Source organism: Oncorhynchus masou, chromosome 27 (genome assembly GCF_036934945.1).
Source record: "Oncorhynchus masou masou isolate Uvic2021 chromosome 27, UVic_Omas_1.1, whole genome shotgun sequence".
NCBI classification, from domain to species: domain Eukaryota; kingdom Metazoa; phylum Chordata; class Actinopteri; order Salmoniformes; family Salmonidae; genus Oncorhynchus; species Oncorhynchus masou.
In genome coordinates, this window is record NC_088238.1 from 38,427,209 (window position 1) to 38,440,182 (window position 12,974).

At 41.4% G+C, this 12,974-nt stretch overlaps 1 protein-coding gene across 4 annotated transcripts in view; it reads left to right on the forward strand.

The window, feature by feature from the left end:
• arhgap36 (Rho GTPase activating protein 36) overlaps positions 1–12,974 on the forward strand; it is a 92,280-nt gene that overhangs the window by 38,493 nt on the left and 40,813 nt on the right. For all 4 annotated transcript variants that reach the window (XM_064940135.1, XM_064940138.1, XM_064940137.1 and 1 more), the window contains exon 2: positions 11,830–11,986. In XM_064940135.1, the coding sequence (XP_064796207.1) occupies positions 11,830–11,986 (157 nt within the window). The remainder of the gene's footprint in view (positions 1–11,829; positions 11,987–12,974) is intronic.

Sequence of the window (12,974 nt, forward strand, 5' to 3'; positions counted from 1 at the left end):
CCACGGGGTGAGATCTTGCGTGGAGCCCCAGATCGAGGGAGATTATCAGTGGTCTTGTATGTCTTCCATTTCCTAATAATTGCTCCCACAGTTGATTTCTTCAAACCAAGCTGCTTACCTATTGCAGATTCAGTCTTCCCAGCCTGGTGCAGGTCTACAATTTTGTTTCTGGTGTCCTTTGACAGCTCTTTGGTCTTGGCCATAGTGGAGTTTGGACTGTGACTGTTTGAGCTTGTGGACAGGTGTCTTTTATACTGATAACAAGTTCAAACAGGTGCCATTAATACAGGTAACGAGTGGAGGACAGAGGAGCCTCTTAAAGAAGAAGTTACAGGTCTGTGAGAGCCAGAAATCTTGCTTGTTTGTAGGTGACCAAATACTTATTTTCCACCATAATTTGCAAATAAATTCATTAAAAATCCTACAATGTGATTTTCTGGATTTTTCTTCTCTCATTTTGTCTTTCATAGTTGAAGTGTACCTATGATGAAAATTACAGGCCTCTCTCATCTTTTTAAGTGGGAGAACTTGCACAATTGGTGGCTGACTAAATACTTTTTTGCTCCACTGTATATACAGTATATACACAAAATATATGGGTGATTGGAAATGATGCAGACAATTAAATTGATGGAAGCTACAATCTTTCTGCGCTATTAAAGCTGATCTACCCCCTAAAATATATATATATAATAATAATAAGGGTAACAAAAAATGTAAGAAATACTCAGATTACTGTGCACGAAAACAATGACAATACCACTGTAGTTTCTGTGAAGCCTTCATATACACTGAGTGTACCAAACATTAGGTCCCCTTTTGCCCTCAGCACAGCCTCAATTCATCGGTCATGAACTCTACAAGATGTCGAAAGTGTTCCACAGGGATGCTGGCCAATGTTGACTCCAATGCTTCCCACAGTTGTGTCGAGTTGGCTGGATGCCCTTTGGATGGTGGATCATTTTTGATACACACGGGAAACTGTTGAAAAACCCAGCAGCGTTGCAGTTATAGTTGAAGTGTACCTATGATGCAAATTACAGGCCTCTCTCATATTTTTAAGTGGGAGAACTTGCACAATTGGTGGCTGACTAAATACTTTTTTGCCCCACTGTATATCTGTTGTTTTATCTGTGCCTGAAACAAAAAATGAAAAGTGTTATGGCAATAGTCATGTTAAGAATTAGATCAAGTTCACACTGTCCATGGTTCCCATATGATCTGTGGAGTGCACCAATTTTAACTTTCACTTCAAGCTGGTAATACATTTAGTCTTATATAGTCTCATTCTTTAGTACAGTATATTATGGATGTGGTTTGATATTTAAACAGACATCTACAGTTGAAGTCGGAAGTTTACATACACTTAGGTTGGAGTCATTAAAACTCTTTTTTTCAACCAGTCCACACATTTATTGTTAACAAACTATCGTTTTGGCAAGTCGGTTAGGACATCGACTTTGTGCAAGACCCAAGTAATTTTTCCAACAAATGTTTACAGGCAGATTATTTCACATATAATTCATTGTATCACAATTCCAGTGGGTCAGAAGATTACATACACTAAGTTGACTGTGCCTTTAAACAGCTTTGGAAATTCCAGAAAATTATGTCATGGCTTTAGAAGCTTCTGATAGGCTAATTGACATAATTTGAGTCGATTGGAGGTGTACCTGTGGATGTATTTCAAGACCTACCTTCAAACTCAGTGCCTCTTTGCTTGACATCATGGGAAAATCAAAAGAAATCAGCCAAGACCTCCACAAGAAATTGTAGACCTCCACAAGTCTGGTTCATTCTTGGGAGCAATTTCCAAACGCCTGAAGGTACCACATTCATCTGTACAAACAATAGTACGCAAGTATAAACACCATGGGACCATAAGACATCATGTCGCTCAGGAAGGAGATGCGTTGTCTTCTAGAGATGAATGCATTTTGGTGCGAAAAGTGCAAATCAATCCCAGAACAACAGCAAAGGACCTTGTGAAGATGCTGGAGGAAACAGGTACAAAAGTATCTATATCCACAGTAAAACGATTCCTATATCGACATAACCTGAAAGGCCGCTCAGCAAAGAAGAAGCCACTGCTCCAAAACCACCATAAAAAGCCAGACTAGGGTTTGCAACTGCACATGGGGATAAAGATCACACTTTTTGGAGAAATGTCCTCTGGTCTGAACAAAAAGAGAACTGTTTGGCCATAATGACCATCGTTATGTTTGGAAAAAAAGGTTGGATGCTTGCAAGCCAATGAACACCATCCCAACTGTGAAGCATGGGGGTGGCAGCATCATGTTGGGGGGTGCTTTGCTTCAGGAGGGACTGGTGCACTTCACAAAATAGATGGCTTCATGAGGCAGGGAAATTATGTGGATATATTGAAGCAACATCTCAAGACATCAGTCAGGAAGTTAAAGCTTGGTAGCAAATGGGTCTTCCAAATGGACAATGACCCCAATCATACTTACAAAGTTGTGGCAAAATGGCTTAAAGACAACAATCAAGGTATTGGAGTGGCCTTCACAAAGCCCTGACCTCAATCCTATAGAACATTTGTTGGAAAAACTGAAAAAGCATGTGCGAGCAAGGAGGCTTACAAACCTGACTCAGTTACACCAACTCTGTCAGGAGGAATGGGCCAAAATTTACCCAACTTATTGTGGGAAGCTTGTGGAAGGCTACCCAAAACATTCGACCCAAGTTAAACAATTTAAAGTCAATGCTACCAAATACTAATTGAGTGTATGTAAACTTCTGACCCACTGGGAATGTGATGAAAGAAATAAAAGCTGAAATAAATCATTCTCTTTAATATTATGCTGACATTTCACATTCTTAAAATAAAGTGGTGATCCTAACTGACCTATGACACGGAACTTTTACTAGGATTAAATGTCAGGAATTGTGAAAAACTGAGTTTAAATGTATTTGGCATAGATGTATAGAATCAAATAGTCTTTGCAAGAATAACATGTTCACTGTGGTAGAACATACAATGCAATCGGAAAGTATTCAGACCTCTTGACGTTTTCCACATGTGTTACATTACAGCCTTATTCTAAAATATATATATTTTAAATGTCTCATCAATTTACACACAATACACCATAATGACAAAGTGAAAACTGGTTTTTAGAAATTTTAGCAAATGTATTAAACATTTAAAGTGTAAATACCTTATTTACATAGGTATTGAGACCCTTTGCTATGAGACTAGAAAATTGAGCTCAGGTGCATCCCGTTTCCATTGATGATCCTTGAGATGTTTCTACACAACTTGATTGTAGTCCACCTTGGGTAAATTCAATTGATTTGACATGATTTGGAAAGGCACACACCTGTCTATATAAGGTCCCACAGTTAACATTGTGTGTCAGAGCAAAAACCAAGCCATGAGGTTGAAGGAATTGTCTGTAGAGCTCTGAGACAGGATTGTGTTGAGGCACAGATCTGGGGAAGGGTACCAGAAATTTCTGAATCATTGAAAGTCCCAAGAACACAGAGGCCTCCATTATTCTTAAATAGAATAACTATGGAACCACCAAGACTCTTCCTAGAGCTGGCCTCCCGGCCAAACTGAGCAATCTCTGGTCTGATGAAACCAAGACTTAACTCTTTGGCCTGAATGCCAAATGTCACACCTGGAAGAAACTTGGCTCCATCCCTACGGTGAAGCATGGTGGTGGCAGAATCATGCTGTGGGGATGTGTTTCAGCGGCAGGGACTGGGAGACTAGTCAGGTAAGATGAACGATGAACGGAGCAAAGTACCAAGAGATCCTTGATGAAAACCTGCTCCATGGAGAAGGTTCACCTTCCAACAGGACACAATCCTAAGCACACACTACCTACTGGAGAGCTCTTATTTGTCTATCCATTCAGCATCATTCAGCATTGGGGCGGCAGGGTAGCCTAGTGGTTAGAGCGTTGGACTAGTAACCGGAAGGTTGCAAGTTCAAACCCCCGAGCTGACAAGGTACAAATCTGTCGTTCTGCCCCTAAACAGGCAGTTAACCCACTGTTCCTAGGCCGTCATTGAAAATAAGAATTTGTTCTTAACTGACTTGCCTGGTTAAATAAATTAAAAATCATTCACACCCTCTTAAGCTTTAAGCCCCACCCATCTCTTTAAGGGTTGATCATTCTGTCCTAACAACAGCAGTGAAGCTAACTGGCTATTGTTGGCTAGCTTACTAGCTACAGTACTTCAAACCCAAATGAGAGAACAGCTCACAGACCAGTTTACCATATTGAATGTGTATTGAGCATCCGTAAATTCATCAGTTATTCTGTGCTTTGGTACACTCAGACGAGAGTGCTCTGAAATCGGAGTATATAGCCAGAGCGAATTTACCAGCTACATCTATCAACAATTGTCACAATGACATTCTATTGAAGTGGTTACTTGCATAGTGGAGTTTTTTGTTAAGACTTGTAGCTAGCTAGCTAAGAAATTAACCATAATCTCAACTCATGAAGTTACTACCCTGCATGAATCTGCAGGTAGATAACCAACCAGATTCACTGTTAGCTAGCTAACATTAGGCTATAACTAGCAAAGTAAATGGCTCTGAGATACAAATAATATTACTACACAGATCATACATGTAACGTTAGCTAGCTGACGTAACAACAGCTGTCAAGCACCCAAGCTAACTGGCTAATGTTGGCTAGCTTGCAGGCTACTTCCAGACACAAATGAGCAGTATTTCGATGTCTGGATGAGAAGTGTGCCCAAAGGAAACTGCCTGTTACTCGGGCCCAGAAGCTAGGATATGCATATAGAAAACACTCTAAAGTTTCTAAAACTGTTAAAATAATGTCTGTGAATATAACAGAACTGACATGGCAGGCGAAAACCTGAGGAATATCCATCCAGGAAGTGGGATTTTTTTGATGTGGGTATTTTCAATTGAATGCCTATAGAGTATCTAATGGGTAGGACCCAGATTGCAGTTCCTATGGCTTCCACTAGATGTCAACAGTCTTTAGACATTGTTTCAGGCTTGTTTTCTGAAAAATGAAGAAGAATGAAACCTTTCTGTCAGTGGACTGTAGAATCATGCAGTGCTGGTTTGCGCATGTGACCGAGTGCGGGCCCTTCGTTGTTTTTCCTTTCTATTGAATACACTATTATCCGGTTGAAATATTATTGATTATTTAGACAACTGACAAGGATTAATTATAAACATTGTTGACATGTTTCGACGAACTTTACTGGTACTATTAGGATGTATTCGTCTGCATGTTTTGACCGCCTTTGAGCCAGTAAATTACTGAACAAAACGCACCAACAAAACAGAGTTTTGGGACTTTATCGAATAAAATGAACCTGTATTGTGTAGCTGGGACTCTTGTGACTGCAACCATATGAAGATCTTCAAAGGTAAGTGATTTATTTTATCGCTATTTCTGACTTTTGTAATTCCTTTTGTAAAATATTTGTATGCTTTTGTAAGCGGGGCATTGTCCTTGGATAATCGCATGGTATGCTTTCGCCGTAAAGCCTTTTTGAAATCTGAGAAAGTGACTGGATTAACAAGAAGTTAACCTTTAAACCGATGTATAACACTTCTATTTTTTATGAATGTTTGTTATGACTATTTCTGTATTTTGAATATGGTGCTCTGCAATTTCACAGGATGTTGTCTAGGTGGGTCGCTAGCGGAACGCCTGCGCCAGAAAGGTTAAGACATGTAGCTAGCTAGCTAAACAATTAACCATAATCCCAACTCATTACGTCACTACCCTATATGAATCTGCAGGATGCTAACCAACCAGGTTCAATGTTAGTTAGCTAACATTAGGCTATAACTAGCAAAGCAAATGGGATACGAAATATACTACTACACAGATCATACATGTAATGTTAGCTAGCAAGCCAGCCAGTTAACATTAGCAAGTTAGCTAACAGTACACTTTTTTAGGGGGTGGATCAGCTTTAATATTGCGGATAGATTGTAGCTTTCATGAATGTAATTGTCTGCATCATTTCCAATCCCCCCATATATTTTTAGGGTAAATATACATATTTCTATACAATTCCTAAGAAACTGAAGATCTCGTACAACGCTGTGTACTACTCCCTTCACATAAAAAGCTCAAACTGGCTCTTGATGACAGCTGTGCACACTCTTGGCATTCTGTCAACCAGCTTCACTTGGAATACTTTTCCAAAAGTCTTGAAGGAGTTCCCACATATGCTGAGCACTTGTTGGCTGCTTTTCCTTCACTCTGCAGTTCAACTCATCCCAAACCATCTCATTTGGGTTGAGGTCGGGTGATTGTGGAGGCCAGGTCATCTGATGCAGCACTCCATCACTCTCCTTCTTGGTCAAATAGCCCTTACACAGCCTGGAGGTGTGTTGGATCATTGTCCTGTTGAAAAACAAATGATAGTCCCACTAAGCGCAAACCAGATGTGATGGCATATCGCTGTAGAATGATGTGGTAGCCATGCTGGCTAAGTGTGCCTTGAATTCTAAATAAATCACTGACAGTGTCAATAGGAAAGCACCCCCACACCATCACACCTCCTCCCACATGCTTTACGGTGGGAACCACACATGCGGAGATCATCCGTTCACCTACTATTTGTCTTACAAAGACACAGCGGTTGTAACCATAAATCTCACATTTGGAGTCATCAGCCCAAAGGACAGATTTCCACAGGTCTAATGTCCATTGTCCGTGTTTCTTGGCATAAGCTAGTCTCTTCTTCTTATTGGTGTCATTTAGTAGTGGTTTCTTCACAGCAATTCAACCATGAAGGCTTGAAAAATGCAGGCTCCTCTGAACTGTTGATGTTGAAATGTGTCTGTCAATTGAACTTTGTGAAACATTTGGGCTGCAAATTCTGAGGCTGGTAACTCTAATGAACTTTACCTCAGCAGCAGAGGTAACTCTGGGTCTTCCTTTCCTGTGGCGGTCCTCATGAGAGCCAGTTTCATCACAGTGCTTGACGGTTTTTGCGACTGCACTTGAAGAAATTTAAAAAGTTCTTGAAACTTTCCATATTGACTGACTTTCATGTCTTAAAGTAATGATCGATTGTCATTTCCCTTTGCTTATTTGAGCTGTTCTTGCCATAATATGGACTTGGTCTTTTACCAAATAGGGCTATATTCTGTATACCACCCATACCTTTGTCACAATACAACTGATTGTCTCAAAAACATTAAGAAGGACTGAAATTCCATAAACAAGGCACACCTATTAATTTAAATGCATTTCAGGTGACTACCTCATGAAGCTGGTTGAGAGAATGCCAAGACTCTGTTAAGCTGTTGTAACGGATGTGAAATTGCTAGCTAGTTAGCAGTGTTCGCGCTAAATAGCGTTTCAATCGGGCTTTTGTGGAGCGATGGGTAACGATGTTTCGAGGGTGACTGTTGTTGATGTGTGCAGAGGGTCCCTGGTTCGTGCCCGGGTATGGGCGAGGGGATGGTCTAAAGTTATACTGTTACATTGATGCTGTTGAACCGGATCACTGGTTGCTGCGGAAAAGGAGGAGGTCAAAAGGGGGGTGAGTGTAACGGATGTGAAACGGCTAGCTTAGTTAGCGGTGTTCGTGCTAAATAGCGTTTCAATCGGTGACGTCACTTGCTCTGAGACCTTGAAGTAGTAGTTCCCCTTGCTCTGCAAGAGCCGCGGCTTTTGTGGAGCGATGGGTAACGATGCTTCGAGGGTGACTGTTGTTGATGTGTGCAGAGGGTCCCTGGTTCGCGCCCGGGTATGGTCGAGGGACGGTCTAAAGTTTTACTGTTACACTGTCATCAAGGCAAAGGGTGGCTACTTTGAAGAGTCTCAAATATAAAATATATGTTGGTTTGTTTAACTCTTTTTTTTGGTCACTACATGATTCCATATGTGTTATTTCATCGTTTTGATGTCTTCACTATTATTCTACAATGCAGAAAATAGTAAAAATACTAAAGAAAAACCCTTGAATGAATTTGTGTCCAAACCTTTTACTGGTACTGTATAATAATATAGTTAGCATATAGACAAGTTCAGACAAATAATATCAAGGATCTGGAAAGATTCTGTATGGATATCATAAATATGACTAATGGAGTTATGTCACACATGCAGCTAACAAAAATATATGGTAATGTCTGCTCTACCCAAAATTGCAACCAACTAATTGCAGCATTACCACAGAAATGGAGGAGGCAAGTGGAATGGAGAAAAAGTAAGGAACTTGTCTGTCGGCCCTGCTTTAAAGACCAAATTGGTTAAAGAAAATTGTGATAAATCAAAAAGTATCCCAGTTTCATTTAAGGACCCCAAAAATTGACAGCTGTGCCATCACAGCACATCACAAACCGGATGGTGTTCAGAGATAGATGGGAAGGGTTGAGTGGAGCTGAAGGGTGGGACTAAAAACAACAAGATAACTAATGTTCAATACACTGTGTCTGAAAAATGTTTATAGGTTAAGAACTTTTGTGAAACAGCACAGTTAAAAATATATGTCAAATAGAAATCAAAGCTGGATGGTCTTCAGATATAGATGGGAGGGGTTGAGGGTACCTGAAGGATGGGATTAAAAACAAACAAAGATAACTATTGTAAAATACACTGTCCGTAAAATGTGTATAGTATGTATAAACAGGAAGTTGAAACATGCGTATTGTTGTCCATTAGTTTACTCCAATAAGGGGAGGGGTGGTAGGGTTGGGAGAAAATAATTCAACTTGTGTAGCACCTGTTTCCATGATGGTGTATTTCATAACCCTTATTTTTATTTCTCCGGTCGGTTAGGTCAAGGCCTACGTTAGCCATTTTGGAGTGAATTAGGCAAGCCAGGAAAAGTACATTTGGCAACGTATTCTCACGTGGGAGGACGAAACAGAAAAGTTTCAGCACCACACAAATAACAAACAGTTCCCTGAACCACTGGGTGCATGGCTGGTCGTCTGTCTGCCTCACCGTTCACAGAGTGGAATTAGCAAAAAAAATACAAGACAACAAGCTCCCGAGTTTGTAAGAAATTTTCAGAATCGAGAGCCGAACCGGGGGTTGAATTTTTATTTTTATGTGCGGGTCATCCATGGAGAACCGTGGATATCCAACCCGATGCAGGACTCTAGAACACGTACACACATACATATACACACATATATTCCCTTGTTGACAGTAGGGTGAGGGGTCGTCAAAGTGGACCACCACGGATGGGGTTCATCCCAGCACCATGTTTGTTTTTTACTCACCATGTTGTCACCTTAATCCACCATCAAAGAAAACACCTCTTACTCTGTTTTCTTTCTTTCTCTCTCCTCTTACTCCCTCTATTTTCTTTCTTTCTCTCTCCTCTTACTCCCTCTATTTTCTTTCTTTCTCTCTCCTCTTACTCCCTCTATTTTCTTTCTTTCTCTCTCCTCTTACTCCCTCTATTTTCTTTCTTTCTCTCTCCTCTTACTCCCTCTATTTTCTTTCTTTCTCTCTCTCATCTTACTCCCTCTGTTTTCTTTCTTTCTCTCTCCTCTTACTCCCTCTATTTTGTCTTGTTTCTGGTTTTCATTTGTTATCCTATACCTCTTTAATTCCCTTCATCCTGTGCCCATTCCAATGATATGAGGTTGTTTATAAGGTTCTAACTTCCTGGTAATCATCCAGGAATGGAATTGTAACCAGGGAGGAATGGATTCCATCAGAACAGTTACATCTGTCCTTCTCTCTTCCCCCTTACCATGTTCCTACCATTCCATCCATTCCCTTACCGTGTCAAGGGATTAGGCTGCTAGTCTTGGTGTTGCGTTTGGGTTCTACTAGGAGCTAGTTTTGTTGATGCGTTTGGGTTCTACTAGGAGCTAGTCTTGTTGCGTTCGGGTTCTCTTAGGAACTAGTCTTGGTGTTGCGTTCGGGTTCTCCTAGGAGTACAGCTACAGTATATTTCATAATATTAAACTAAATGACTTCATATGAATATACTGTACCTTAGACTGTTTTTCTAGTGTATAAAGAATTGTAGAACAGCATGTGTTACTTTGTTCTACAGCAGCAGCTGATACTGATTCCAGAACATCAATATATACTGCAGGAGCATAGGCTAAGGTTCTATAGCAGCTGATTCTGATGTTAGGACAGCATCTTCCTAGTCTGGGTCTGTTTCTTTCTTGTTCCTTGCCAACTCCTAATGGACTTGTCATGCTTGTTGTGACAATGATAGAAATGGGGTTTGGCAAGAGCATTAAGCATTTTGGCAACAGCATAAACAGGCAACATGGCTTGCATCTTCCCACAGCAATGACACATTCAAAGTGCACATCTGTTTTCTGAGGCCGACAGTTCTTCTACATTTTGACCAGGGCCTACAGGGAATAGGGTGTCATTTGAGACACACTTTATGATTGTTTCCCAAGCTTTGTGGGTCCAGGGTTAACCCAGAGGGAAACGGCCTCAAACAGTGTCCTTCGGTGGCGAACTCTCTTCTTCTATTGTCCAGACGTAGAATGGCCTGACTTTGGCCCCCCAGACATAGCCTTGAGCAGTCGAAAGAAAGTTTGTCTTCTGACTAAAAACAAAACAAAACAAAATAGAACGAAAACAGACGGATGGTTCTTTTTCCTGTAAGAAATGTGTGCATGTGAGTGTGCACATACATGCCCGTGTGTATTTGTCTGACCCAATCAACTCTCAGAGAAAACTCAAATGACCACCTGCAGAGGACAAGGCAATTTCCCTATCATCATTCCTATCAAGCTACAGCATAATTATAATCAAGTTGTTGGGAAAGAGAGATACAGTAAAGATGTTTTTAAGCCTAACCTCTGGCTATGTATGCATCCCAAATGGCACTCTATTCCTATAGTGCACTTATGACAACAGCCCTATGGGCTTTGGTCAAAAGTAGGAAACTATGTAAAGTAGGGAATAGGGTGCCGTTTGGGACGCACTCTATAGAGTAGATCCCAGTCAAAGATGATTTGATGGTTGGTTAATAGTTGAGATATTCCTTCCGGGATCCTTGGGACGTCCCTACCCCATGGAAGATTACATCTACAAAGGTTAAGGTTAGGTAAGGGTTCAGGTTAGGGTAGGGGTTAAGGTTAGGATTAGGGTTAGGGTTAGGGTTAAGGGTAGGTACGTCCCAAGGACAGCAGTAACCTCGTAGAGATGGGTTGAAGCCAGCGATAATGATTTCCATACAAATAGCCGCCTTCATGGTTTACTGTTCATTTGATACTGAGCTACAGTAAATTGTATGGTTTGAGGAAACCTATTAAAGAAAACATTATAGTAATTCAAATGTTAAGTCATTTGGATACGAGGGTCTTGATTGTGGAAATGTTTTCTCTTACTCAGCAATGTTTTCTATGAACGCCTTTTCATGTGTAAGTCATCTCTTTTCCTATCTTTCTCTCCTTTCATCGCCCTTCTTTCCCGTCTCTCCCTCTCATCTCCCACATGCCATTTTCTCTCTCTGTCCCCTCCCCCTTCTAGGAGTACATTGTAAATGATGTCAAGTAATTCAGTTCTTAGCTGTGAATGGTACTATGTGTAATGCCTCCAAGTAATAGCACATTAACCATTCTCTTCTCCCTCCCTCCCTCCCTCCCTCCCTCCCTCCCTCCCTCCCTCCCTCCCTCCCTCCCTCCCTCCCTCCCTCCCTCCCTCCCTCCCTCCCTCCCTCCCTCCCTCCCTCCCTCCCTCCCTCCCTCCCTCCCTCCCTTCCTCCCTCCCTCCCTCCCTCCCTCCCTCCCTCCCTCCCTCCCTCCCTTCCTCCCTTCCTCCCTCCCTCCCTCCCTCCCTCCCCCTCCCTCCCTCCCTCCCTCCCTCCCTCCCTCCCTCCCTCCCTCCCTCCCTCCCTCCCTACCTCCAGGGGGACCATACGTGGGCGACCATGCTGGGCCAGAGTGTGCGTCTGCAGCCGGTGCCTATCCAGAGCCTATCTGAACTGGAGAGAGCTAGGCTGCAAGAGGTAGCCTGCTACCATCTCGGGGAGCGGGACCTTGACTTCAACATCAGCATCCCCAGAGGTACACAAGGGCTTAGTTGCTATATGGCCAGGCCAGAAAGGACGACAGAGATATATATACAGTGCTGGGCTTGTCTAGATCGTAAAGCTCTTCAAAGCTCAATTGGGGTTTGAATCTGGAGGAGAGGGACCTCGAATTCAACATCAGCATCCCCAGGGGTATAGAGGAAGTAGTAGTAGTAGTTACTATATGGCCATGGTAGAAAGGACATAGATATGTGGTGCTATATGACATTGAAGTCCCCAAGGTGTGCAAGTGAGGAGCATTTACTATGGCCATGTTAGAAAGGACGGACTGAAATATATAGTCGGCGTCCTGAAAAAGTATTGTATCTCTCTTCTTGGTGATTTTAATTTCTTAGACATAACACTTTTTATAAAATTCCTGAAAACATTTCATTTTGCTCATCCTGGTCTAGATTGTAGAGCTCTTCACTATGCAGTACATGGCATTGAACAAGGTGAAGAATGATAGCGACAGGGACATGATACTGTTGAAGTCTGAAGTTTACATACACTTAGGTTGGAGTCATTAAAACTAGTTTTTCAACCACTCTACAAATTTCTTGTTTACTAACTATAGTTTTGGCAATTCGGTTAGGACATCTACTTTGTGCATGACAAGTCATTTTTCCAACAATTGTTTACAGACAGATTATTTCACTTGTAGGGAATAGGGTGCCACTTGGGACGCATGTTTAAGTGAAGTAATCCGTCTATAAACAATTGTTGGGAAAAAATATAAGTAGATGTCCTAACCGAATTGCCAAAACTATAGATAGTAAACACAAAATTTGATTATTAATTTACATACACTAAGTTGACTGTGCCTTTAAACAGCTCGGAAAATTGATTTAGAAGCTTCTGATAGGCTAATTCACATCATTTGAGTCAATTGGAGGTGTACCTGTGGATGTATTTCAAGGCCTACCTTCAAACTCAGTGCCTCTTTGCTTGACATCATGGGAAAATCAAAAGAAATCAGCCAA